We start from the raw sequence: 23,744 nt of genomic DNA, 5'->3' as shown, positions 1-23,744 counted from the left end.
ACAAAATTCTTTCGTGAAAGGTAGTGCCTCATCGAGTAGAAGCACGAAGTTCTCGGCAACCTGCGGGTTGGTAAACTGCAGCACATGGTGTACAAGTTTCTCGGTGACTTTGCCCAAACAACACAGTTGGAGCCGACAGTTCTGCACAGCATTTTTTCAGGAACAGCGGTGGAATGCCATCTGTTCCGGGTCCTTTTTTTACCTGTTCAGGACATGAACAACCCGTCAGAAAGATCCACTTACAACGAAGATGGTTTTTTACCGCAATCAAGACGGCTAGACTTTTCTCTTTCTCACTGATTACCGAGCTACGATCACAGCGAAACAATGTGTAATCCGAAGAAGTTGGCTGCGGTTGGTCAGTAACAATGATGGAGTAGTAAAGGGGCAGCAAGTGCGTTGAAATTTTACGGTTCGAATACACCAAACATAGGTTCTTCAGTTCTTTCGGGATCCATAGCTTTCTGTCCAATCCAATTTTAAATGGTACGAAAAAAAGTGATTCGATGGCTTTACCTTTTAGTACAAACTTTACCCTGCTGGATTATCTGTGGGAGATGAAGCCAGAATCTTTGGTTTGCTTCTTTTTTGCAAACAGGTACCGATATAACGTTGTCAAGTGGCTTTTTGCTACTCACGCGACAGGCTTGCAATGCATGCGCATTTGTTTCTAAAACACGAGGAGCTTGTCACCCCTACGGTGATCGACTGTGGACAAAGAGGACTAGAACAAGATACCTGACTCTTGCAGTATACAGCGGACATGATTGTCGCTGCGCGTGAACGAAAGTCGAACTAATTTGTATACTGGTAAATTGATGATGACTGAAAGGTGGCGAAATGTGAATCAATTTTTTTTTCAATTGATCCTGCCATCTAATTTTCAATATCCTTGCTCGGTGCGGCCACCTAATTCTCAATATCCTTATACGGTGCTGCTATCTAGTTTTCATTTTCATCTGGCGGATTATGCACGATAAATTGATTTTGCTAATAACCAATTTAATGCGCATTTAAGTCATCAGATGGCAGCACTAACCGTTGTAAGGGTGTCGCGGGCAAAACGTATGAAAAAACTGGAAGTCAGTTATCTTGTTCTAGTCATCTTTGCTGTGGGCCATCGAAGACTATCTACTGGCGACGCGTGAGTGAATGATTTTGAGTACAGTTGTTTAGTTCCCGAGCGTAGCCCAATGATTGCAGACGTTCGCGAAGTAAGTGGTGATTTTTCATCGGCTTGGCACGAAATAGCTCGAAAATGAAAGTTTGCAAATAGTTCAGTGCAACCATCACACATACAGAAAAGATCTTTCTTACTTGATGTTAGATAGTTGCTAAGTAGAACTACAAGGTTGTCGAATAGTGCAATGATCTAACTCTTAAACCTGAAGTGTGAGAGCCCATATTCAGTGCAATATTCAGCTGCTATCCGCGGTGAATATTATGACATTCACCGTGAATATTGGCTGACTATCCCACTAGATATGAGCTCTCACACTTTAGGTATAAGAGTTAGAGCACTGCTTTCTTCAACAAATTTGTAACATTACTTAAGGACTACAAGTTTGTCGTACATCATGTTTTAAACTTGTACTTGTGTTGCGAATTATTGGCACGCGGCCAATTGAATGGAATTTACTCCCCAAAATTGAATATGCAAGCTTGCTCGAGAGTATTACAAGCTTCAGCTGAAAAAATCGGTGTAGAGAGTAGTAGCCCTTTGCTGGTTTAAAGGTTTTTAAGTTAGGTTTGTGCAAAAAATTCGTACCAAAAACAGCAAAAATTTGCGTCGTCTAATACCTACTTTAGAAAGAACAAGCGAAAAAGTCGCTGATTCGTGCTTGAGATTTTGGATTGCGTCACCGCGCCTGATCAACTATAAATTCGAAAATCAACGAATAATTCATTCGCAATTTAAAATTCACCAACCAAGCAATCGTTGCTTTACAAGGCGGAGGATGTAACGTGCGCTAGTCGAAGAGCTGTGCAAGGCATCGGAACTGAATGGAATCCCAAACACGGTCATTGGGACGACCCAGGAAGTCATGCAGATGTGCCTGAATGACAGCCTCTTTCCGGAGAGGTGGAAGCGACAGAAACTCGTCCGATTGCCGCCGCGTGACCTTTCTGTCTGCTAGATACGGCGGGCATTGTGCTTGAGAGGATTAACCTTAACATACTGAGTAAGTACAGAGAGTGTGTAAACGGTCTTCCAAGTAACCAGTGTGGCTTCTGAAAGGTTTGGTCCACGCTGCAAGGTATTCTCTCTATCCCCAAGATGGCGGGAATAGCACTTCAGCGCAAGAGCAGGGGTATTCGCCATTGCGCAATCACAACGCTAAACGTGAATGCATTCCAGGAAACAGGAGTTAGTGTATCATAAGACGTAGGTTACTGTGGTGAACAACCGTAGATCAGAGCGACAGTGACACCAGACAACGTAGTTCGGAGACGTGTGAAGACCCCCAACGTTTGGAGTGCGTTTTGTGCAAGCGCCTCTCAGATTGTTCTAGAACTACAACGCGTGTGGCAAGTCAACCACCAACACGCCAATGCACAGTGGTTCAGTAAGGCAAAAATTGGAACTTTATTCCATAGCGCCTTTCACCTTCATCCTAGCTTAATAATGTCTTCGGAACAGTTGTTTGTATGAATGACCCGCATAAGGGCAAACTGTCAAAAACTATGAAAAGTTTACTATACTAAACATGAAAAGACTAACTTTTATGTGTTACGAGAAAGAGGAATGGTTTATTCAGGGAAGCTGTAGAAGATTCAAAAATATGAAACTTTGTTGAGCAAATGAAAATCCCATCTTCATTCGGTACAAAGTTATGAAGTATATTATGTGGAACTTATTTAATATTTAGTTTTTATACTTAACTTTTGATAGTTGCATTTAACACGAAAGTGTTGTTCGAAAAAACTGTTACGGCACATACATTTTTGCCAAAGACCATACATCTCCAGCACATTTTCTCACAAAGTTTTATCATATTATAGCTTATTTTTCCGATAACTTCAAGAACCTATAGGTTGAAAGGCGGCAAGTGGAATCATGATGTCAATACTTTTTCTTGAAGTTAAGCTGAAGTACTATAGACTCTTGGGTTCATTTGTCCCAATCCACCATTTAGAGTACGGCGAGCCTATGTTACAGTAGGTTTTCATATATTAGAAAAATTAACTTTTTTGTGTTAAGAGATAGAGAAATGGTTTATTTGGCAAAGTTTTAGAACGTGCAAAATATGAAACTTCGCTGAGCAAACAAAGTTTCTATCTTCATTTGGTACGGAGTTACAGAGTATTTTAAATAAAAGTTACTTAAAAGTTAGTTTTTTATACCTAACTTTTGTTAGTTACATTTTACAAGAACACGTTGTTGTAGGGACTCCTTGAACAACAGCCTCAGCGTCGGCTTACTAAAGGCCCGAATACACACGCGGCGTAATGATGCCTTCTCCATGCAAATTAGAAGGCGTATTCGCGCCTTTCGTTGGGACGCCTTTCAGCCAGAACCTTCTAGCTGTGCCTTCTAGTGAAGAAGGTAGTCGTTCGCCGCCTTCGGCTGCGTACTTGACTGCCTTCCGTGTGGACGCATCGTGCCTTCCACACGGTCTTGTGTTGCCTCCTTCCGGCGAAGGCACTGGCAACGCCGTGTTGTATCATTTTCCGCCTGCTGGTGGTATCTAGAAGTGTGTTGCTGTATTTTTTCTTCTAACAAACATAAACAAACATGAATTGGGTGGCATGACGACAAGAAGGTTAGCTTACGGCGGGGTTCGGGACGGCGTAGTTGCGCCTTCCGTGTAGACGAACGGAAGGTGGCAGGCGCTAGAAGGTACATTAGAAGGTTTCAAGAAGGTACTGACAATTTTCGTCAGGAAGGCGTTGTCACACCGTGTGTGTATTCGGGCCTTAAGGAAATTTCGCGGGTCCAGGAAAATGCTTGTCTAAGTCACTATGCGTATACACTCTTTATTTATAACTTTCTACCCCCACTTTCTTATCTCTAGCTAACCTTATTTAACTTCTTTCTTCTCCGGGGCTTCGTTTCACCTTCAGTGCCCTGTCCACCTTCTCGTTGCACCAGGTTTTTGCACACCCACGTCTTGTCTGGCGTTGACTTGCGGCCTCTGCCGCCAAAATAGCTCCTAATCAGTGTCCTCAGTCACCGGCGAATGATACAATGGGATTCTCGGTGTACTCTTATTCAAGGTTGCATATTCAATTTTGGGGTGGTTTTTCGCCGCTTGCCGATAGCTCGTTCTACAAGTGCAGTTTTGAGAAACAATGTATGACAAACTTGTAGTCCCTAAGTAGTACTACAAGTTTGTCGGCTCTTAAACCTGAAGTGTGAGAGCCCATATTCAGCGCAATATTCAGCCAATATTCGCGGTGAATATTATGATATTCACCGCGAATATTGGCTGAATGGCTCACTGAATATGGGCTCTCACACTTTAGGCATAAGAGATAGAGCAGTGCTTTCTTTGACAAACTTGTTGCATTACTTAAGGACTACAAGTTTGTCGTATATCATATTTCAAAATTATACTTGTGGAGCGAATTATCGGCACGCGACCAATTGAATGGAAATGACACTCCAAAATTGAATATGCTACCTTGCTCTTATTTAATCCAAAACAGCGGGGTTCTGGGGAATATGCGTTGCTTTTTAGCCTTATTGGCTAACTGATGACAAGGCAATTGTTAAGGGACAAGAAGAGTGCCTTACCTGCTGTTCAATATAGCCACACACTTTGTACTGTCTCCTTGGAGTCGCTTCTCTTCTCGCTTTCAAATTTTCCACAGGTCATGACCGTTCAATTCGGAATCTGGTTACTAAGTGAGTGTAGTGGCTACAGCAGGTCATTCCTTATCTGTCATCTATATTTTCGCCTGCTCTATATTTGGTGCTGATGTCTGGAAAACCGATGGGTGGCCGGCTGCGTGCTTCAGAGTGCGGTGATCTAACTATAACCTATCTGTGCAGGTGCGTTGGGGGTGTGAGAGCAACCCACGACAAACCCTTCCTGTACGCATTGCATTCTGTTTCCTATGCCAGCGGTTCAAAACTACAAGCAAGCTGGCAATGCCTACACGGTTTTGAGTACTCGAGCTAAACTTTGAGAAAAATTATTGACATCATAATTGCACTTGCCTCTTTGTACCTTATATGTACGTTCTTGAAATTATCGAAATTTATTTTAAATTACTGAGCAACTCGATTTTAAAGCCTATCGAAATCCTCGACTCTTCAATTTGGTTTCGACTATTGCTTCCTCAGCTATTGAGACAATTTATTTTATTTTCAAAAAGTACTTTTGCAGTGTTCAGTTCATTAGTTGAAATCTCTTTGACGATGATTGAATCTAAACAACTTTGAACATTATTTAACTGAACAAACTATGATGGGTGTCTACAAGAACTTGAAACAGATTTTAAAGTATGGTGTTAAAATGTCGGTATTGAAGCCGTTTGAGTATCAATTGTGAGGAGTATTATTTTTCGCTCTAAATTCGAAAAAATCTGCATCTGAGGCACGTCTAATGATTGCTGAAAGTTGTCGCGAATGGTTTTAACGCCACGAAAATTGCGATTTTCATGTAAACGACATGGAGCTATGGGAAAACAAACATGGACGCAGGATTCGAGGTGAGACCATTACAAAAGCTCTCTAGTGATGAAAAATGATGCGTTTGAGCCGCATGTTAAAGTAAAAATGGCCACATTATACAAAAAACGACAAAGTGATTCTTTTGCACGACACCGCATGACCACATATTGTTATCGTCGTCAAAGCGTATCTGAAAATGTTGCAATGGGACGTCCTGCTTCCTTCGCTGTATTCTACCTACACCGCCCTATCCACTCTACCATTTCTTCCAATTAATGACGCATGGCCTGGCTGACCTAGACTTCCATTCTTTCAAAGAGACCATAAATCGGGTGTATTCAGAGATAGCCTTGAAAAACTAGCGGTTTTTTCGACACAGAATTTATTTGTTGCCAGAAAGATCGAGCAAAGGTGTGTCTAGCGATGGACAGTATTTTCATAAATAGGAATTTTACTAGTTCATCAAAATGGAGCCTCCATTTGCACACCCGATGTTTGGGACTAATCTACGATAGAACTTATTTTTAAAAAGCAGTTACTTACCCTACGTCTACACTACCGCAGTACGACACCGAATTCATGATCATAAATTGCTATTACCATTAAAAGAGGATTAATGTATTTAACTTTCACTTCTCAGATGGACCTACTGGGACGAGGCGGACCGTAAGACGAACTACTTGTCAATCAGACCGACAAGCACCCTGAACGATGTATACCGGCACATTCAGAAGGCCCCCGTCCTAACTCCAACAACAGAGCTCAAGTTTGCCGATCGGCGCACGAAAACCCTCCGCAGTTATAAACTGCAGTTAATCGGACGGGAAATTGTGGTACTGAAGCGGGCCGACAAAAAGGACAAAAGCACCTACGAGGAGATGATGAAGATCCACCTTGGCCGAGTGCATGCATATCTCGGCCGGGAGACCAAACGTGACCAATCGCGGCTCCGGTGGGCGATCACGTTGGTGGAGCATGACTTCAAGAAAAGGTACGTGTTTTTCATCATTCTACACTTCATACTAAGAGCACAAAGGTTTGATTTTCTTATCTCGTTTTAGAACGCGAGATGCGCCCTTTATAGGTCATCTCCTTGGAGGAGTAGATTTCAGTGATCAAATCCTGTGGTATTCCAGCATTTTGTACAGCCTCCACAAGGATGACATTTTGCCAAGCAGCGACCTATTTTTCTAGGGTAGAAGCGCACCCCCACCGGGGGTACGTAGAAGCAGCCAATAGATAGCCAATATTTACGAAACGTATTGCGTATGATTATAAGCAAAGTATTCTCTTAGCCACAATTACCAGAATAAACTTTCCGTTTGGGGACCTTTTTCTTCAAAAAGGTCGCTTGGTTAAAACTAAGAACAAATTGTGTTTGTAAAAAAATGTCTCAAAAAATAATACTTGGATACAAAATTGTCATCTTTGTATCATCACGATCCCGTAGTCTTCACGTCAATATTTTCGGTAACTTTCGTTTCGTGCTTTTCATTCGATAAAAGTTCATTGTCTTCTTGTCTAGCTTCAGCATCTTCGGTGCCGGTTCCGCCGCCGCCTCCTTCATCCAATCTGTGGTGCTGTGCTAAACGAGCTCCACTGCCTCCGTCGCCGTTGGTTCTCACGCTGAAGTACTTCAGTTGGTTTTCGCGCCGCTGGCACTCGACACCGTAGATTACGAGAAAACCTGCCGCCAGCAGACACCCCAAACTGTTCAGTATTGCCGAGCCCAGTGTCACGTAGTACCAAATTCCAAGCACCTCACTACAGTTGAAGTCACTAAAATTGGGCAAGCATTAAATGCGATTTTTTCCCGGCTCAAACAGTACTTACCGATATTCCAACCGGATGGCACCATCCTGCTCGAGCTGTTCGATCGATCTCCGACGATCTTCGATCGTCTGGACCACAGTACTATTGCCATCATCGTCTAACACTTCGCCGCTTCGCAGCTCTGCTGCGGTCTCCGGCTTCCGGAGCACATCGATCCAGCACACGCAGCTGGACGAGTTGACGTTGAAGCTGTACTCCGGTTCACATCGCAGCCCGCTGGAGCTCAGGTTGGTTGTCTGCAACAGTGCGTAGATAAATGCCAGCATGGTGAAGAATATGGTCAGCAGCAGCACAACCACCGCATTGATCCGGATGAAGTTGAAGCAATTCTCGCGCAAGCGGTTTGCCGGCCGGCGCTTAAAGCCGAACACAATGAGGAACATGGTACCGCACAGGATTAGCTGTTGTAGACGGACGGAAATGAGTGTGTTAAACTATTTTGGTCATTGCCATTGTGTATGTGGAAAGGTACTTACAATCAACCCGGCCCAGTATGGGTTGTCCTTGGTGTGGGTGCTCGGGGACCAGATCACGATGGCCATTCCCAGCAGCGTAAGTATCGCACCGATTAGCACCTTCAGCACCATCAGCGTTCGACTTAGTCGTATGTGCTTTAGATTCAGGGCGTTACCCCGTGGGTAACGCTGGTGGAAGGTTTTGTTGACCACCAGCATCCGGCTGTGTCGCAAGCTGCTCCGGGTTGGTTTGTGCCGCCCGATTAGATTGCTGGCGTTTTTCGAGAAGTTCTGCGGCACCGTTGTGGTCATGTACACCGCCTGGAATGAATTCAATTGAACAGATTTGAGAGATGATTTCGAAACAATTCAACGCTTTCAGAGCTCATTACAATTATTAGCATCATTAATATCATTATCGGTCCGTCATCAGCGGCAGCCATAGTTGGGGTATGCTATAAGTGCACTGTGTAATGACTATTTGAATAGAACTGCCGGCGCGCGCTGTCGAATGTTTTGTTGCATCACACAGAAAAGTGCGCCGCAATTAGTCTAACGCAACGCTAGAGAGACTCATCAGATTCAAGTGGCCCGAACCCGAACCAAACCCACATTGGACGCGATCGCGGAGAGAAATGAACAGAAAAAAACACATCTTCGAGGCCAACCTGAAATGAGTGAAAAGCATTCAATCCGAACAGAAAACGTGATGTGGAAAAGGAACGCCGTTGAGCGTGAAATGGATTTGCTTACAGATAATCGAGAAATTCATGGAGGAGAAGCACACGTGCATAGGTGCGGGATTCTTTTGCGCGAAGGCATACATGCATTCTGTAAATGTTTTGTGGTACTTAACCAGGCGCGCACATACAGTGCGGTGTGAAACAGTTTTGATAGTGAAACTTTGGGTGAGTAAAGAACTTTTTTGGCGTTGTTTTCTATACATTGGTAAAATGAAACCAGTTGAAAGTTAGGTTAGATTTCCAACAGTGAAAATTGTATAGCCACATGATGGGATGGGTCACAATAATCAATATGTCGTTGGACGGATAAAAAGTTGGAAATTTTGTAATATACTGGTTATACTAGTCTTATTACATGCAGACCCTCCGCTCGCCCCCACACCAATAGGCTCTGCTGAGCTCCCTGGTAATGGACACTCAAGTCTCAACCATTCGAATAAAAATAAAGAGAATGTGGGGTGGACACCCAACCAGGAAACCCGGGAATTGTTTGGAACCGTGAAAACCGGGAAAAAACCGGGAATCCCACTAAATATCGCCAAGAATACTCACAAGCACAATTGTTGAGTAAGACCTGTACTCGGAAAAAAAACGCACCACACGAGTATCCGCCAAAAGTTTATTTTAAGTCGGATTTTCTTGAAACTTTCAGGGCATGAACTCATACATATGAATTGTGTTTCGGCATAATTACTTAATTCAATTTCCTTCTTATCGCTGAATGCACGTTTTCCATAAACCCCTCATAACATTTTGCGCAACAGTGGAGCCGACCTTTTTAGTCACTCAACTCAAACTCGTTCTTAATCACCTTGGATAATTTTCGAGCTTTGGCCTTTTTATGGCCCAAAATCTTTTCACCGGACGAATCTTTGGTGAATTTGGTTGGCGGTTTTTGGTACACAAAAAAACGTTATTTTTTCTATAACAATCCAACGTCGATCGCGCGTAATGGAATGATGCCAGGACCAGCCAAAATAATGTCTCCCCTCCGTGGTACCGCAGGAGGGCAACAGACGCTTCTGGAGGCACTCGGTACGGTAAATTTTACTGTCGATGGTACCCGTTGTGATGTACGGTTTACTCAGGTTACCGCCAGAGCAAGTATTTTATGGCGAATTCGTCCACTTTCTTATTCCTAATGTCTCCTGGAACATCAAACCGGCAACGTAGGACTCCAGCCCCAATATCTGCTTTGCGTCTACCTTGATGTAGGTTTTGTTATCCATAACCAAACACATCGGTTTCGTTAACCACTCTCGATACAGCTTCCTTGCGCGGGATTTGGCCGCCGTGTTTTGTTGATCACGCCAGTTCGGTGCCTTCCGGACCTTGAATACACGAAGCTGAACGAACCAGGCGGAACATCCGCCGCTCGGTCGTCTGTGACTCCTTAAACGGTTTTTTGACCCGAAACACAGTGGATTCGTCCATCTTGTAACTCGGATTTCGAATTTTCCATAACGACGATTTTCTTCTTGTTTCAATGACATCTCAATAACCATTGAACCGATTGTTATGAAATTTTGCACATGTAAATAATACACTCCAAACCAGTTATACCCACCTTTCATAATTTTTTTCCCACGAACAAAAAAATTGCACACGGATAAAAATGGTGCATTTTTTTCGAGTACAAACCTTATGCATTCGATAAAGACATTGCTGACTTTCTACTACCGTAGCGAGAAGCGCCTTGATACTTTTTGGAGAGATCTGATAGCCTGTTCAGGCAAGAACCTTCTTAAATTGACCGTGATTATCAAGAAGATTTTGATTCTATTACATGGCAATGCCACGTTGGAGTGCCTAGTCGTGAATCAGGAAAAAGCAAGCCTTGTAGCACAGCGCTTGGTATACGATGCAGTACAAGATGCCGGTGGAGTAGACGAAATTGATATCACCTAGTTGTTGATCCCCATCTCACAGTTGACTATTAGTAACAGTAGGATCGTAGAGCTAGCCCCGCAATTGTGCTGTACACTGAACAGTAGGCTGCGAAGTTTGTGTATAACAGACAGAAGGTCGAGTTCCAAATCGGAATGTAGCACCAAGGCTTTGCTTTGCTAGTCGTTGATGCTTTACGCTCGCAATTCACATAGCCGATATGTTGAACTGATGAAGGCAAAAAAGAAGGAGCAGTCTGATCAAGACGAAGAAGCCCGGAAAAAAGGCCGATAGAAGCCAAAAACCTCTCGCGGACACCCAGAGAGAGACAGCACTGATGGATGACGAGGTGCTTGCGTTGGTGAAGTAATGTGTTTGAAGTGTTTTGAAAATCTGATTGGTCTGATTAAAATTAAGTTTGTTTTTTAAGAAATGTGTAATATATTTTTTTATATATTGATTCTTATATGGTTGAGGTAAGAATGGTTCCTACAAACCTAGAAAATACTCGTAGACAAGGTCTCCTCTCGAAAAAGATGAATCCGTCACATTTTTCGAATGTTTGCTATTTGATTTTTGATTTCAATAAGGTTGAACACGTTTAAGAAATGACTTTGAACATATTGGGATTCAAATCGAATGTCACGCGGTTTAATCCTTATCTTGTGAAAAACTACAGAAATTAGAAGTACAATTGACCGGGAAAATGTGTGAACGAACCGGGAAAAACCGGAAAAAAACCGGGAATTCAATTTCGGGTTTTGAGTGGCCGCCCTGAGAATGTAATTGAAAACGAAAAAGCTATACTGGTTGAGAACGAATTAATAACTTCTGGTTTAAAAACGCGAGAGATAGAAAAACCAACTATTCGTGCTTCTAGTGGATTTTATATCCTTTGAAAGAAACCGCTATATCAAATCAATAATTGTAAAATTTGTTGTCGCAGTAATTGTTTAACTTTGGTTTTGAAGGATAAGCTGTTGGTTGTTTGTTGAAGTGCTCTTGGTAAATTGTTGTATTTTGTTGGTCCTACAAAAGAAATTCGATTTTGACCAAAATTAGAATGCGCGTGGGATTGAGAGGTGATAGATTTGTCTAGTATTGTGAATTCTGAAAGCGGGATGTTCAAAAGTAAATTATGCAATTGCTGTGGGTTTTGTGTAAGCAGTTGTGGATTGGAATCAAAGTTTGGTCTTCGACAGCCCGAGGATTGGTAATATTTTATGGGAAAAGTCAGTGTATAGTTGTACCGATGGGAATAAGAAGGGTAATTTATAAATAATTTTAAGACAACGATTTTGTAAGGTCTGGAGTTTTTGCCTTTCTCCTAGAAAGGTATAGCAATCACTGAAAAAACTAAAGGTATTTAAGTGCTCCAGAGGGCCAAATGTCGTATATCACTCGACTTAGTTCGACGAGCTGAGCATTTTCTGTATGTATGTATGTATGTGTGTATGTGTTCGTGCGTGAGTGTGTGTATGTGCAACTTTTTTTTCTCAGTCACTTTTCTCAGAGATGGCTGTACCGATTTCCGTAAAATTAATTGCAAATGAAAGGTGTAGTTACCCCATAGGTTGCTATTGAATTTCATTGTAATCGAATTTTTGGTTTAGAGGTTATGTATCAAAATGTAAAAATCATGAAACATCAATATCTTAGAAACCACACAACCGATTTTAACAAAGCTGATGTCAAATGAACGAGCTATCTTCAGAGCTCTTAACTTATAAATTTCATAAAGATTCAAAATATGGTTCAAAAGTTATGTAAAGAAATGTTTTCCAGAGGCTGTTTAAACTCACTCACTTTTCTCAGAGATGGCTGGACCGATTTTCACAAAACTAGTCTCGAATGAAAGGCCTAGTTGCCCCATAGGTTGCTATTTAATTTCATTTTAATCGGTTTGTAACTCTGTCCGCTATTTATAAAAATGTCAAATCAAGTTATAAAAGCAAAGCATATATCAAAACCTGCTTAAACTCACTTCCTTTTCTCGGAAATGGCTAGACCGGTTTTCACGAAATTAGTTGAAAATGAAAGGTCTAGTGCCCTCATAACACCCTATTGAACTTCATTGTAATCGGATGTTTAGTTTAGGCACCATCTATCAAAATGTGAAAATCACGAAATTTCATTATCTCAGAAACTACACAACCGATTTCAACAAAATTAATTTCAAATGAACGGGTTACCTTAACTTTTGAATTTTCTGAAGATTGTACTTGTGGTTCAGAAGTTATGGAAAGAAACGTGTTCTGGAGACTATTTAATCTCACTCATGTTTCTCAGAGATGGCTGGACCGATTTCCATAAAATCAGTGTCATATGGAAGGTCAAGTTGCCCCATAAGGCCCTATTGATTTTTTTTTGCAATCGGATTTTGACTTTGCCTGTTATGTTTGAAAATGTGAAATCCAGCTTTGAAGAGAAACATATTCCGAAGACTACTTAAACTCACTCACTTTTCCAAGAGATGGCTGAACCGATTTCCACAAAATTAGTGTCAAATGAAAGGTCTAGATGCCTCATAACACCCTATTTGAATTTCACTGTAATCGATCTGTAACTTCGTCTGTAATGTATCAAAATGTGAAAATCACGAAACTTCATTATCTCAGAAACTACACAACCGATTTGATCAATATTGATATAAGATGAACGGGCTAGTTAAGAGTTAATTGATGAATTATAATTGAACACGTAGTTTCAAAGTTTGACTGCCCTGTACGTTCCCATTTCATTTGATTATAATCGAGCTTAAGCAACCGTTATGTATTAAATTGTTTAAACAACGAAAGTCTATTATCTCAAAGATTACACGACTCTTTTGAACATAACTAGTGTTATACGAACGAGTCATCTCTCAAACTTGAAAATAATAAACTTCAAAACAATATGATATGTGGTTCAAAAGTTATGGAAAGAAAAGAAATTCAAAGGCTTTTTAAAACTATACCTGTTTTGATCAATATATGTGGCTTCAACATAATTTAAATGTGGTATCGTACTATTTGAACGTTCCCGATATCGGTCGTAATTAAATTGTTTGAAATTAAGAGTCATTTCTTTTATTTCGCTATTTCTCAAGCACTAACATTACGTTAAATTTCATATTTTATACTTCAATTACAACATCAATGTTTTAGAACCCAAAGAGTGAATATACGTTTATTGGATTGAAGCGTTCATGTAAATTTATTTTTACAAATATTAACAAAAACAGAAGTTTTATTTTTTTTCTTCATCTATAATTTATTTGACACGGCACAAATACAATTTAATGTTTAACGGCGCCAATTATATCTGGTAGCTTACTTTCTAAAGTATCTTAATAACTAAAAGCAAATTTTTTATCCTCGCTGCCGACTACGAGCTGAAACTAAATCTTGAATATGTTCCGCTGCTGGGCCAAGATATTACGGACTGGCATATTGGGTTGTCTCCCTCGGGACCTGAGAGTATCGTGCGGGTCTAGTGCTGTTTCCGGATCCGGGGTCTTAACGTGTTCTTGTCGTTTGGTTGGATGTAGGCGGAAGAGAATAGGATTAAACTGGGGCGTGGATGGGTTTCAGGAAAACGTATATAAGGGACATGTAGGATAGGTCACGGCCTGCCAAGACATCACGAACAGGAACAGCCGGCTGCCTACTTTCGGCCTGCAGGGAAGCTATTAATTTAGACCTGGCGTCACGGTGTACAGGGCATGACCAAACCACATGCTCTATGTCGTAATAACCCTCACCACAGGCACAGATACCACTTTCCCCGAGCCCAACACGACGGAGATGCGCGTCAAATCTATAGTGATTGGACATAAGCCGGGACATCACGCAAATGAAATCCCGACCTACATCCAACCCCTTGAACCACGGGTTCGTCGATACTTTGGGGATTATGGAATGTACCCACCTTCCCAATTCCCCTCTGGTCCAAGCATTTTGCCAACTGATGATCGTATTCTGACGTACAAGTGCGAAAAATTCATTAAAAGCAATTGGTCTTTCATAAATATCACCGTTTGTTGCGCCCACCTTAGCCAAAGAGTCCGCTTTCTCATTGCCCGGTATCGAGCAGTGAGAAGGGACCCACGCTAAGGTAATCTGAAACGATTTTTCGGATAAAGCACTCAGATGATCCCGTATTTTCCCCAGGAAATACGGAGAGTGCTCAACATCTTTCATCGATCGGAGAGCCTCAATGGAACTGAGACTGTCCGTAAAGATGAAATAATGGTCCGTGGGCATTTTTCGATAATCCCTAGGGTGTACTGAATTGCAGCCAATTCTGCGACGTAAATAGAAGCAGGATTATCAAGCTTATGGGAGACGGTTAAATTGTTATTGAAGATACCGAAGCCAGTGGACCCATCCAGAAGTGATCCGTCAGTGTAGAACATATTGTCGCAGTTGATGTTTCGATATTTATTGGAAAAAAATTTAGGGATCTGCTGCACGCGTAAATGATCCGGGATTCCACCAGTTTCTTCTATCATGGATGTATCGAAAAACACAGTAGAATCAGAAGTATTTGATAAGTCGACACGATTTGGAATATTCGAAGAAGGGTTAATATTTTGGGACATGTGATGGAAATACAATGTCATAAAACGGGTTTGAGAATTAAGTTCGATTAACATTTCAAAATTTTCCATCACGGGACGGTTCAAGACCTCACATTTGATAAGAATACGAGAAGACAGGCTCCAGAAGCGGTTTTTCAATGGTAGTACTCCAGCTAAGACCTCCAAACTCATCGTATGGGTCGATTGCATGCAACCTAAGGCGATACGCAAACAACGATATTGTATTCGCTCCAGTTTGATCAGATGTGTGTTTGCTGCGGAGCGGAAGCAGAAACACCCGTATTCAATAACAGACAATATCGTTGTTTGGTAAAGCCTTATAAGGTCTCCTGGATGGGCTCCCCACCATTGTCCGGTTATTGTACGAAGAAAATTCACTCTTTGTTGACATTTTTTCATCAGATATCTCACGTGACAACCCCAGGTTCCTTTAGAGTCGAACCAGATACCAAGATATTTGTGTACCAAAACCTGAGAAATCGTTTTACCCATTAATTGTGTTTGAAGCTGAGCAGGTTCATGCTTCCTAGAAAAAACTACTATCTCAGTCTTCTCCGGAGAGAATTCGATACCTAGCTGTAAAGCCCAAGCAGACAAATTGTCCAAGGTATCTTGCAATGGTCCTTGCAAATCGGCAGCTTTGGCTCCTGTAACAGAGATTACACTGTCGTCTGCAAGTTGTCTTATCGTGCATGAATTTGCCAGACATTCGTCGATGTCATTTACATAAAAGTTGTAAAGAAGGGGGCTTAAACATGAGCCCTGGGGAAGACCCATGTAGCTAATGCGAAAAGTTGCCAAATCGCCGTGCGTAAAATGCATGTGCATTTCGGACAACAAATTGTGCAAAAAATTGTTTAAAATTGGAGAAAATCCTTGTCGGTGAAGTTTGCCCGAAAGAATGTCAATAGAAACGGAATCAAAAGCCCCCTTAATGTCCAAGAACGCAGACGCCATTTGTTCTTTGCGAGCATACGCCAGCTGAATATCTGTTGAAAGCAACGCAAGACAATCATTCGTCCCTTTGGCACGGCGGAAGCCAAATTGAGTATCCGATAGTAGGCCATTTGATTCGACCCAATGGTCTAAACGACGGAGTATCATTTTTTCCATCAATTTCCGGATACAGGATAGCATTGCAATCGGCCTATAAGAGTTGTGATCAGAAGCTGGTTTCTCTGGTTTTTGGATGGCGATCACCTTCACTTGCCTCCAATCCTGCGGTACAATGTTTTGCTCCAGGAACTTATTGAACAAGTTCAACAAGCGCCTCTTGGCATTGCCGGGTAGATTCTTCAACAAGTTGAATTTGATTCTATCTAACCCAGGCGCGTTATTGTTACAGGACAGAAGGGCAACTGAAAGTTCTGCCATCGTAAAAGGTGATTCTATCGCGTCGTGACCCGGAGACGTATCGCGAACAAAGTTTTGCGCAGGAACAGAGTCCGGACATACTTTCCTGGCAAAATCAAATATCCACCGACTTGAAGAAAACATCGGGCTTCATCGGACGAATGTTACTATTTAGTCACTGTGAATTTTTTAAGGAAATATACATATGTCAAATGTTGTTAGAAAATAATATGTGATCTTTTTCAAAATTTCGGCGGAGTTTGAGTAATTATCCCTTTTCAATCCAGTAACAAAGGAAGAAATACTTCATTTTAATAAAGTCACATATGTATTTCCTTAGACTAACGTTCGATCACTATTTTCTCATAAGAGACCTCAAATGAATTGATTTTTTGACGAATGCAGATAGGATCAATAATCGTTATCAAGAAGAATGCATGTTTTTTTGCGGAAGTCACCAAGAGTAATTGGTGACGAACACCTAGATTTCAATGGCTCACTAAAATGGAGACGATGATTGCTAAAATCGGTTAAAATTTATATTATAAAATACCATAACATGATTTGGACGTTTTCATCGAAAATACCCATATCTTTTGTAACTAGATTATAGCAAGACTCACATATGAACAGACATTTTCGCAAAAAGAGCAACAAATTCAATTTTTCGTGTTCCTAATATATTCAAAATTTTACGAATGCTATCTAAAACCTTATTTTTCTGTGGGCGCATGAAAATTTTAAGGGGTAGGCGATTCACTTTCACAACGAAAATAGGATTGCATGTGTAAATAGCTCTTGGCATTTATCGCAATTTCAACTTGTTTTAGGTTATTGTTTATATGTACCTACACAGTTGATTATTTCATCAGTGAAATAAAAAAAAACAAATGCAATGTTCGAGAGTTGGTCACGAATAAATTATTTGATTTTGGAACTTTGTCACGGAAAATATTGATGAATGTATTGATGAAAATACCACTCGCGGTGACAACTTAGAAAATAGAAACGTTTCTGGTTTCTCCTACAAATATCACCAAGTTGAAAATATTTAAATGTAGAATATTTCTAACAAACCACTTTGTGACAATTGCCAAAAGTTTGTATAAGGCTCTAAGCCCCGCCTTTTCGACGCTTTTTCAGCATTCCTGACCATTTACAGAACATATCCATCATACGAAAAAGAATCTTCTCTTAGAGGTCACCAACATGTCATTTGTGCGGACTGAGTGACCGAAAAGAGCTATGGAAGGTTAGGGACGAAAACGGCTTTCTGGGGAACGCAGTGCTTTGTGCGGATTTCGGGTGGATTGTCGGGTCCATTTGAATCCTGCAGGGGGCTTCGACAGCATGATTGTCGATGCGCTACAGGGTGTAATGAATTGAGCGGAAATCAACATGCGGGGTACGATATTCAACGAATCCAGTCAATTCGTTTGCTTTGGTGATGACATGGACATTATCGGCAGAACAACTGCGGCGGTGGCAGAACAGTACACCAGACTAAAACGGGAAGCAGCGAGGATTGGGTTGCAGATAAATACGTCCAAAACGAAGTATATGCCAGCCGGGGAAACCGAAGCCGACCGACAACGCCAAGGCAGTAGCATTACGATCGACAGCGATGAGTTCGGGGTAGTCGGCGAGTTTGTCTATCTTGGCCCACAAGCAATTGCGGTCGATCAAATTTAGCTCCTGAACGAAGCGCAACCTGTACAGAATGCTCATAAAACCGGTTGTTCTCTACGGGCATGAGACGTTGACAAAGCTCGAGGAGGATCTGCGAGTACCGGAGTTTTCGAACGACGGGTACTAAGAACGATCTTTGGCGGTGTGCAATAGAGTATGGAGGCGGAGGATGAACCGTGAGCTCGCGCAACTAGTATTCTGAAGGTGACTGGACGGATACGCTTAGCAGGGCATGTTTGCCGGACAACTACCCTGCCAAGATTGTGTTTGCCTCGATTCCGGTAGGACGAAGCCCGGGGGCGCAGCGGCCAATTTAGGTAGACAAGGCGGAACGAGGTCTGGCGGAGAGTACACGGGATTAAATCGCCGGCTGTAGAACTGCAACAAACAGTGTTCTACTGCAACACCCCCTTTAAACAGATTGTACTTTTTTTTATAACTAGACACAAATAAGAAGTGGTACAACCCAAGTCTGAGCATCGCTAATTTTAGAACATAGAACATTTTTGTCTTCAGCAGAATTGTTCAAGTGATTAGGTACTTACAGACAAAGATCCATTTGTTTCAAAATTTTGTCACTATGTGGTGTATTTATGAGTATTTTGTAACAGAAAGAATTTCACTTATTTAAGGATCAACTCGTATACTGGGACCAATTAAGAAGATAACAACCAATAACAAGTTCTTGGGTAGATATCTGATTACACACTAAACCAAAAAGGTTCGAAAATATCAAAAAAGGAGGTTAATTTCCGAAAGGAGTTTTCGAGCTCTCCGGTTTTTATTTCTTATCTATTTCTGAGCGATCAACTAGGGAAAAGATGATCGAGAATTGGAGGATCCAAAACTACAGTCAAAAGGTCAGCTCTCGAAAGTGATAAAAGTGATTCTGGAGCTTTCTGGTTTTTTGAAATTCACTCCTGGGAGGGCAACTAGATGGAAATTATTTTCAACCGAAATATGATTTCAAACATTCAGCAAGTAATTCACCGAAAGTTTTGGAACTACCGTAAAAGAGGTCGGTTATTAAAAGTCCCAGGCGAGCCAGTAGAATGCAACTAGGTTCTGCTGATTAAGCGAGGACATTTTTCTAACACAGGTCCTAGTTTTTTTCCGTTTTCTTCAAAAACATTAACTTGTTGGTACTCTTGGATTCTATTGCAGCCAGTACAATATCTTACTTCTAGTTGACCGTCAAAGTATGATTGAAAAAAAAAAAACGGACAGTTTAAGGTTAAATAGATTACGAGATATTTGGCGCTGAATATTCCAGACACTCGTAGGTACACTAAGGTCGCTTTTTACGCGGTTTTTTTTACGCGGATTCCGGAATTTACGCGTTTTTTTTACGCGGTTTTTTTACGCGGCACGTATCCCCCGCGTAAAAAGCGACTTCAGTGTACCTTCTGAACTAGAACAATAGTAGTACCTACTTGACTTTTTATTAAAGTTTATGCAAGTTTGAGCCAAATTTTGATTTGTTTCCATGCAACATATTTTGCAGTTCTGAGTAGTGATAAAATAAATGTTTTCATGGAAAAAAATGTGACAAATAATTCACTAATAGAGTGTTTTATTAATTACGTAATAAATATCTAATATATCCTGGAAAAATTGACTTCATGGCACATGTACCGATTTTGCTCGCAACGGTCGAGCCTTGTTTTTGTAGATTTAAGATCTCTTGTTTGTCTGGTCTGAAAAATGGATTCTATCATAAAATTTTATAGATAATTACATTATTTATAAAAGAAATAAATCTAGGTTGCTAATGTTTCCAAAACAACTTTCTCTTTTGTTATTTTCCTTTATGAGCCTCTATGAATTTGCTGTAAAATTTACTCATCAATTCCTAAAAATCATTAACTGGTAAAACAAAACCGGAAAAATTAGCCATATAACTAGTTCCGGTTAATAAGTCGAAAAAAATTGTCATCGGAATCAGAATATCGAAAAAATCTTTTGGCAGGACTATGGTTCTCCCTGAAAAACTGTCGATTTAGTTGGAATTTATTTCCGTTCATAGGATCATAGGATGAACTATTCTAGCTAAAATAGGTCACGAAATTCTCTTAAACAGTTGGTACGCTGTTTCTGGTGGAAAGTTTCCAGTCTGGCGGATGAAACAAATCCACAAAATTGGTACTACTCTGAGAAGCAAATTGTAAATTAGACTTTTGTGAGAATGCTTAACAGTCATCAATTACATTCTAGATCACATGTCGACAACAAAGTTATGTTACGAATAAAATCCGCCAGTGACTTTTAAAATGTTGACTCTCTTTACCCTTGATTAGCTTTATAGCTTGATATAAATTATCTCTCCTATCAGCACAAGCCACGGAATGATAAAACGCACAATTTTGAACTTGGAATAAAGACAAAATCATCAAGATGCTAATTAGCAAAGCACACGATAAAACTAAACAAATGCAGCTAAAGAAAACAAAAACACGAAATCCTGTTTCGGAACGTTTAGCCCGCCATGTTGTTACCGGCTTCTCTGATGGACCAGGCAGCAAAACTAAATATTTCCCCCGCCTTCCCCCGTGCAAGGTAAACGTCCATCAGCCTACTCAGATACGGTGATGACGATGACGACGACAACAACAGGCGATTACTGCCATCACGTCATCACTGGCATCTCCCTGTCTGAGCTGAGTAATATTCAAATTCACCGTAACCAAGGCAGCAGCAGCAGCAGCAATGGTTACCTGGAAACTGCCAATCCATCAGGTAGTGTAGAAACATTCCAAACAATCCGTCCGTTCGATCAATCCGTGCCGCGCACGGTGGGAATAGTTCATTAATTTCAAAAAGTGCGCTGTGCGCGCCGAGTAACGATCATTAGTGTGAGCTCAAATTATAGTAATTTGCGGACGTCGGACAGCGTCGGTGAACAAGAAAAAAAAAGGGAATAATAATTGTCACATCCTACCTCTGATGGTTTGTCCGGCTCGGGCAGTCGAATTGTGATGCTTCGATTAGATGATAAGGGACGGGATTTGGTTTCCACTTCGGTGGAATCATCGACCGTCGTTCCGGGTGAGCTGGAACGGGCTGGAGCCGTACTGGCTGTGGAGTCTGGCGAAGAAGAGCTGGTAGATGGTAGCAGTGTGATCGGTGGTGTTCTGCGATCATCGATCAGATGCTGGGAATCGTCATTTTGCATGACTTGTTCGTCGATCCGGGCTGACTGTTGTGCCGGTCGGGAAAGCCCAAAGAAGTCCGATTTGGCGTTACTCATCAGCGTCGATCGACGGGGATCCGTCGTGATCGGGATGTCGTCATCGAACTTGAACTGAATATCGGGGATTTGTATTACTTTAGCGAGTCCAGTCGATGACGAACCGGAAGCCGTCAGGTTATCGTAGAAACTACGCGGACGTTCTTCGTCATCCGGTGCAGCGACGGTTAGCTCAAAGCTTGATCGCTTCCCCGAAGACATGGTCATCGGTGCAGAAGAAGAAGGAAATCAAAGAGTCACGCACTTCCTAAGTTTTATTTCGAGAGTCGCACATAAAACGTTACTTATCTCTTCTTTTTGTTCTGGAAACACTCGAACCACACGCCAGGTGGGGAACCAATAATGACCCCAAAAGTATCCAACATTCACTATTGCTGCAGCAGCGCATTAACGGAGTATTGACTTCCGATTCCCACCCGTAAACCGTAAGTAAGGCTAGCACCAGCAGGCAGGCAAACAACGCGCAAACTATCCGACAATGATCGCTGCGATATGATGGCAAATATAGGCTGTGGGGCCAGCAGCTTCGAACCCACACAGGTAATAGCGCATATTCCAAGCGGGACACACGCACACACTGCCACCGCAACTAAACCAAACGGGTTCCAAAGCACCGAATTCGGATACACGCGCACGGAATGATCGTCCGTCACTGGCTTTAAACGTTTTTGGTTCGACCGAAAAAGCACCTTTACACGATCAATGCTCGACGCTGACTGCTTTTTGGATCGCTGAAGATCGTTTTGCTACTAGACCACGCAAAAGCATGAAAAGAGAGAGCAGAAGAAGAGCTGAGAGCTGCATAAGTCACTTATTCTCTCTCTATTTGAGGCGATCGCGCGCCGCCGTCGTCATTTTTAAGTCAGTAACACGTGTTCTCTCACTAAAGATTCGAAAACATCGAAAATCCATGCGTTTGTACAAGGTAAAAGATCTTACTTATAAAGTTGTAAGTTTACTTCCCCTTTTCTGACAAGTAGGTTTAAATCCCTACGAATGATAAGTCCTAATTGTGAAAGCAAACAAATCCTCACAATTAAAATTACAAATTTCTAACAGTGTTGAGAAGTCACCATTTGTGATTGGACACACATACTCATTATTTACTAATATTTATCATAAATACTTAAGCTACTAACAAATCCCCCCTTTAAAAAAAAGAAGTTCTACTCCATCAATGAGTACGAGCAATCCGTAACCTGTGCACAGCAATCGGGCCCGCCACAAAAGACAATCAGCAATCTTACTTATAAAAATGCTTTATTCATTTTCTGAATTTTCTTTTTATCTTCAACGTCACATTTAAATTAAATGTACATAAGCAAAATTAGCGAGTAGACTTTATTTACAACCCTATGCTTCATCAGCAGGCCCGGATTTGAGGGGGGGCAAAGGGGGCAAATGCCCCGGGCCTCCCGATTCAAGGGGCCCTCCTAGTCCTTGGGCGACCTTTTTTTTTTTGCTCGTCACTTCCCAGAGCATTACATCTAAATGTGTTAAGAAAAGAGGGCCTCACAGAAAAATTTGCCCCAGGCCCCCACCGTCTAAATCCGGCCCTGTTCATCAGGCTTCCAGACCCGAGACTGCCATTAAACCGACAGCTACTTACAATTGCATTTGATTAAGTTGGTGCGTACGCAACCGCCGTGAAGCGACTGTCGCTATATTTTCGCGTTTAATTATAAAATAGAACCACAACTGAATAGTAGAGGCCGTAATCACGCAGTTCCGCAGGGAAATGGCACACGCAGTTAGACTGCGAGTATGCAGTACAGTGCACATGGTATTTGCGTACCAGCGCTTATCATTTCTATTTTGCTTTGTTTTGTTGTTTTTTTTTTTCTTCAGAGAGAGTCACACTATGTTATTTATAATTTTCAAACACAGCGATGATTTTTAGACTGTTGTAATGGAAGGATATCACACTTTGATATACAAAATCTTCCGGGTAGGCGTGATCAGACTTGCGCTCACAAGCCTCCAGTGCCTAATTACGCATTTCCCCTAGGCACCAGGCTACAGCTGCGATGAATTATGACGATCATTTTGCGATCGCGAAGCTGCATCACCAGTGATCATACCTCATCTCGTGTATAACTGTTTCCAGCGGCTCATAATCATATCGATAGACGTTAGATAACCGTGGTTGAGATGAGCTGCCTGACCACTAGCCTTTTTTCCCGTCCTTTTTCTGCCTAGCGACATCGATCAATCAACATTTTTTTGACATTTGGCTTCGAAGCACCTTTGGCTCCGAGAGATCGCAGCAAATGCGACCGTGCACTGAGAGGGACCTAGAAGGGAATTGCTTCGTGGGAATCTAGACACAAAACAG

The 23,744-nt window shown here is 41.6% G+C and overlaps 3 protein-coding genes across 5 annotated transcripts in view; 2 read left to right on the top strand and 1 right to left on the bottom strand.

Moving 5' to 3' along the window:
* The window catches only part of LOC129719022 (uncharacterized), a 37,174-nt gene extending 30,201 nt beyond the window's left edge, over positions 1–6,973 (top strand). For 2 of the 3 annotated variants that reach the window (XM_055670341.1, XM_055670342.1), the window contains exons 4-5: positions 6,261–6,611; positions 6,682–6,973. In XM_055670341.1, the coding sequence (XP_055526316.1) occupies positions 6,261–6,611; positions 6,682–6,814 (484 nt within the window). In that variant the 3' untranslated portion in view covers positions 6,815–6,973. The remainder of the gene's footprint in view (positions 1–6,260; positions 6,612–6,681) is intronic. The other variant, XM_055670339.1, reaches the window with a different exon arrangement.
* Positions 6,974–6,992: 19 nt separating this feature from the next.
* Positions 6,993–22,112, bottom strand: LOC129719024 (uncharacterized). Its single transcript, XM_055670345.1, has 4 exons — positions 21,101–22,112; positions 7,930–8,229; positions 7,454–7,854; positions 6,993–7,399 (listed from the first exon to the last, which is right to left on the bottom strand). Exons 1-4 carry the CDS (start codon positions 21,614–21,616, stop codon positions 7,057–7,059), a joined length of 1,560 nt encoding a protein of 519 aa, XP_055526320.1. The 5' UTR covers positions 21,617–22,112; the 3' UTR covers positions 6,993–7,056.
* LOC129719023 (sushi, von Willebrand factor type A, EGF and pentraxin domain-containing protein 1) overlaps positions 8,316–23,744 on the top strand; it is a 129,591-nt gene continuing 114,162 nt past the window's right edge. The window contains exon 1 of the mRNA XM_055670344.1: positions 8,316–8,816. The gene's annotated coding sequence lies outside the window, so the exon portion shown is untranslated. The remainder of the gene's footprint in view (positions 8,817–23,744) is intronic.

The sequence above is a fragment of the Wyeomyia smithii genome, chromosome 1, assembly GCF_029784165.1.
Source record: "Wyeomyia smithii strain HCP4-BCI-WySm-NY-G18 chromosome 1, ASM2978416v1, whole genome shotgun sequence".
Classification (NCBI taxonomy): Eukaryota; Metazoa; Arthropoda; class Insecta; order Diptera; family Culicidae; genus Wyeomyia; species Wyeomyia smithii.
Note: the sequence above shows the minus strand (reverse complement) of the source record. Positions and strands in the feature narration are given on the sequence as shown.

Bases quoted from the DNA above. Each gene is read 5' to 3' on its own strand.
- LOC129719024 (XM_055670345.1), bottom strand. From the start codon at position 21,616: ATGACCATGTCTTCGGGGAAGCGATCAAGCTTTGAGCTAACCGTCGCT. The intron at 7,855-7,929 runs GTAAGTACCTTT...CGTCTACAACAG, and splicing joins CATACTGGGCCGGGTTGATT to CTAATCCTGTGCGGTACCAT. The intron at 7,400-7,453 runs GTAAGTACTGTT...GCCCAATTTTAG, and splicing joins GCCATCCGGTTGGAATATCG to TGACTTCAACTGTAGTGAGG.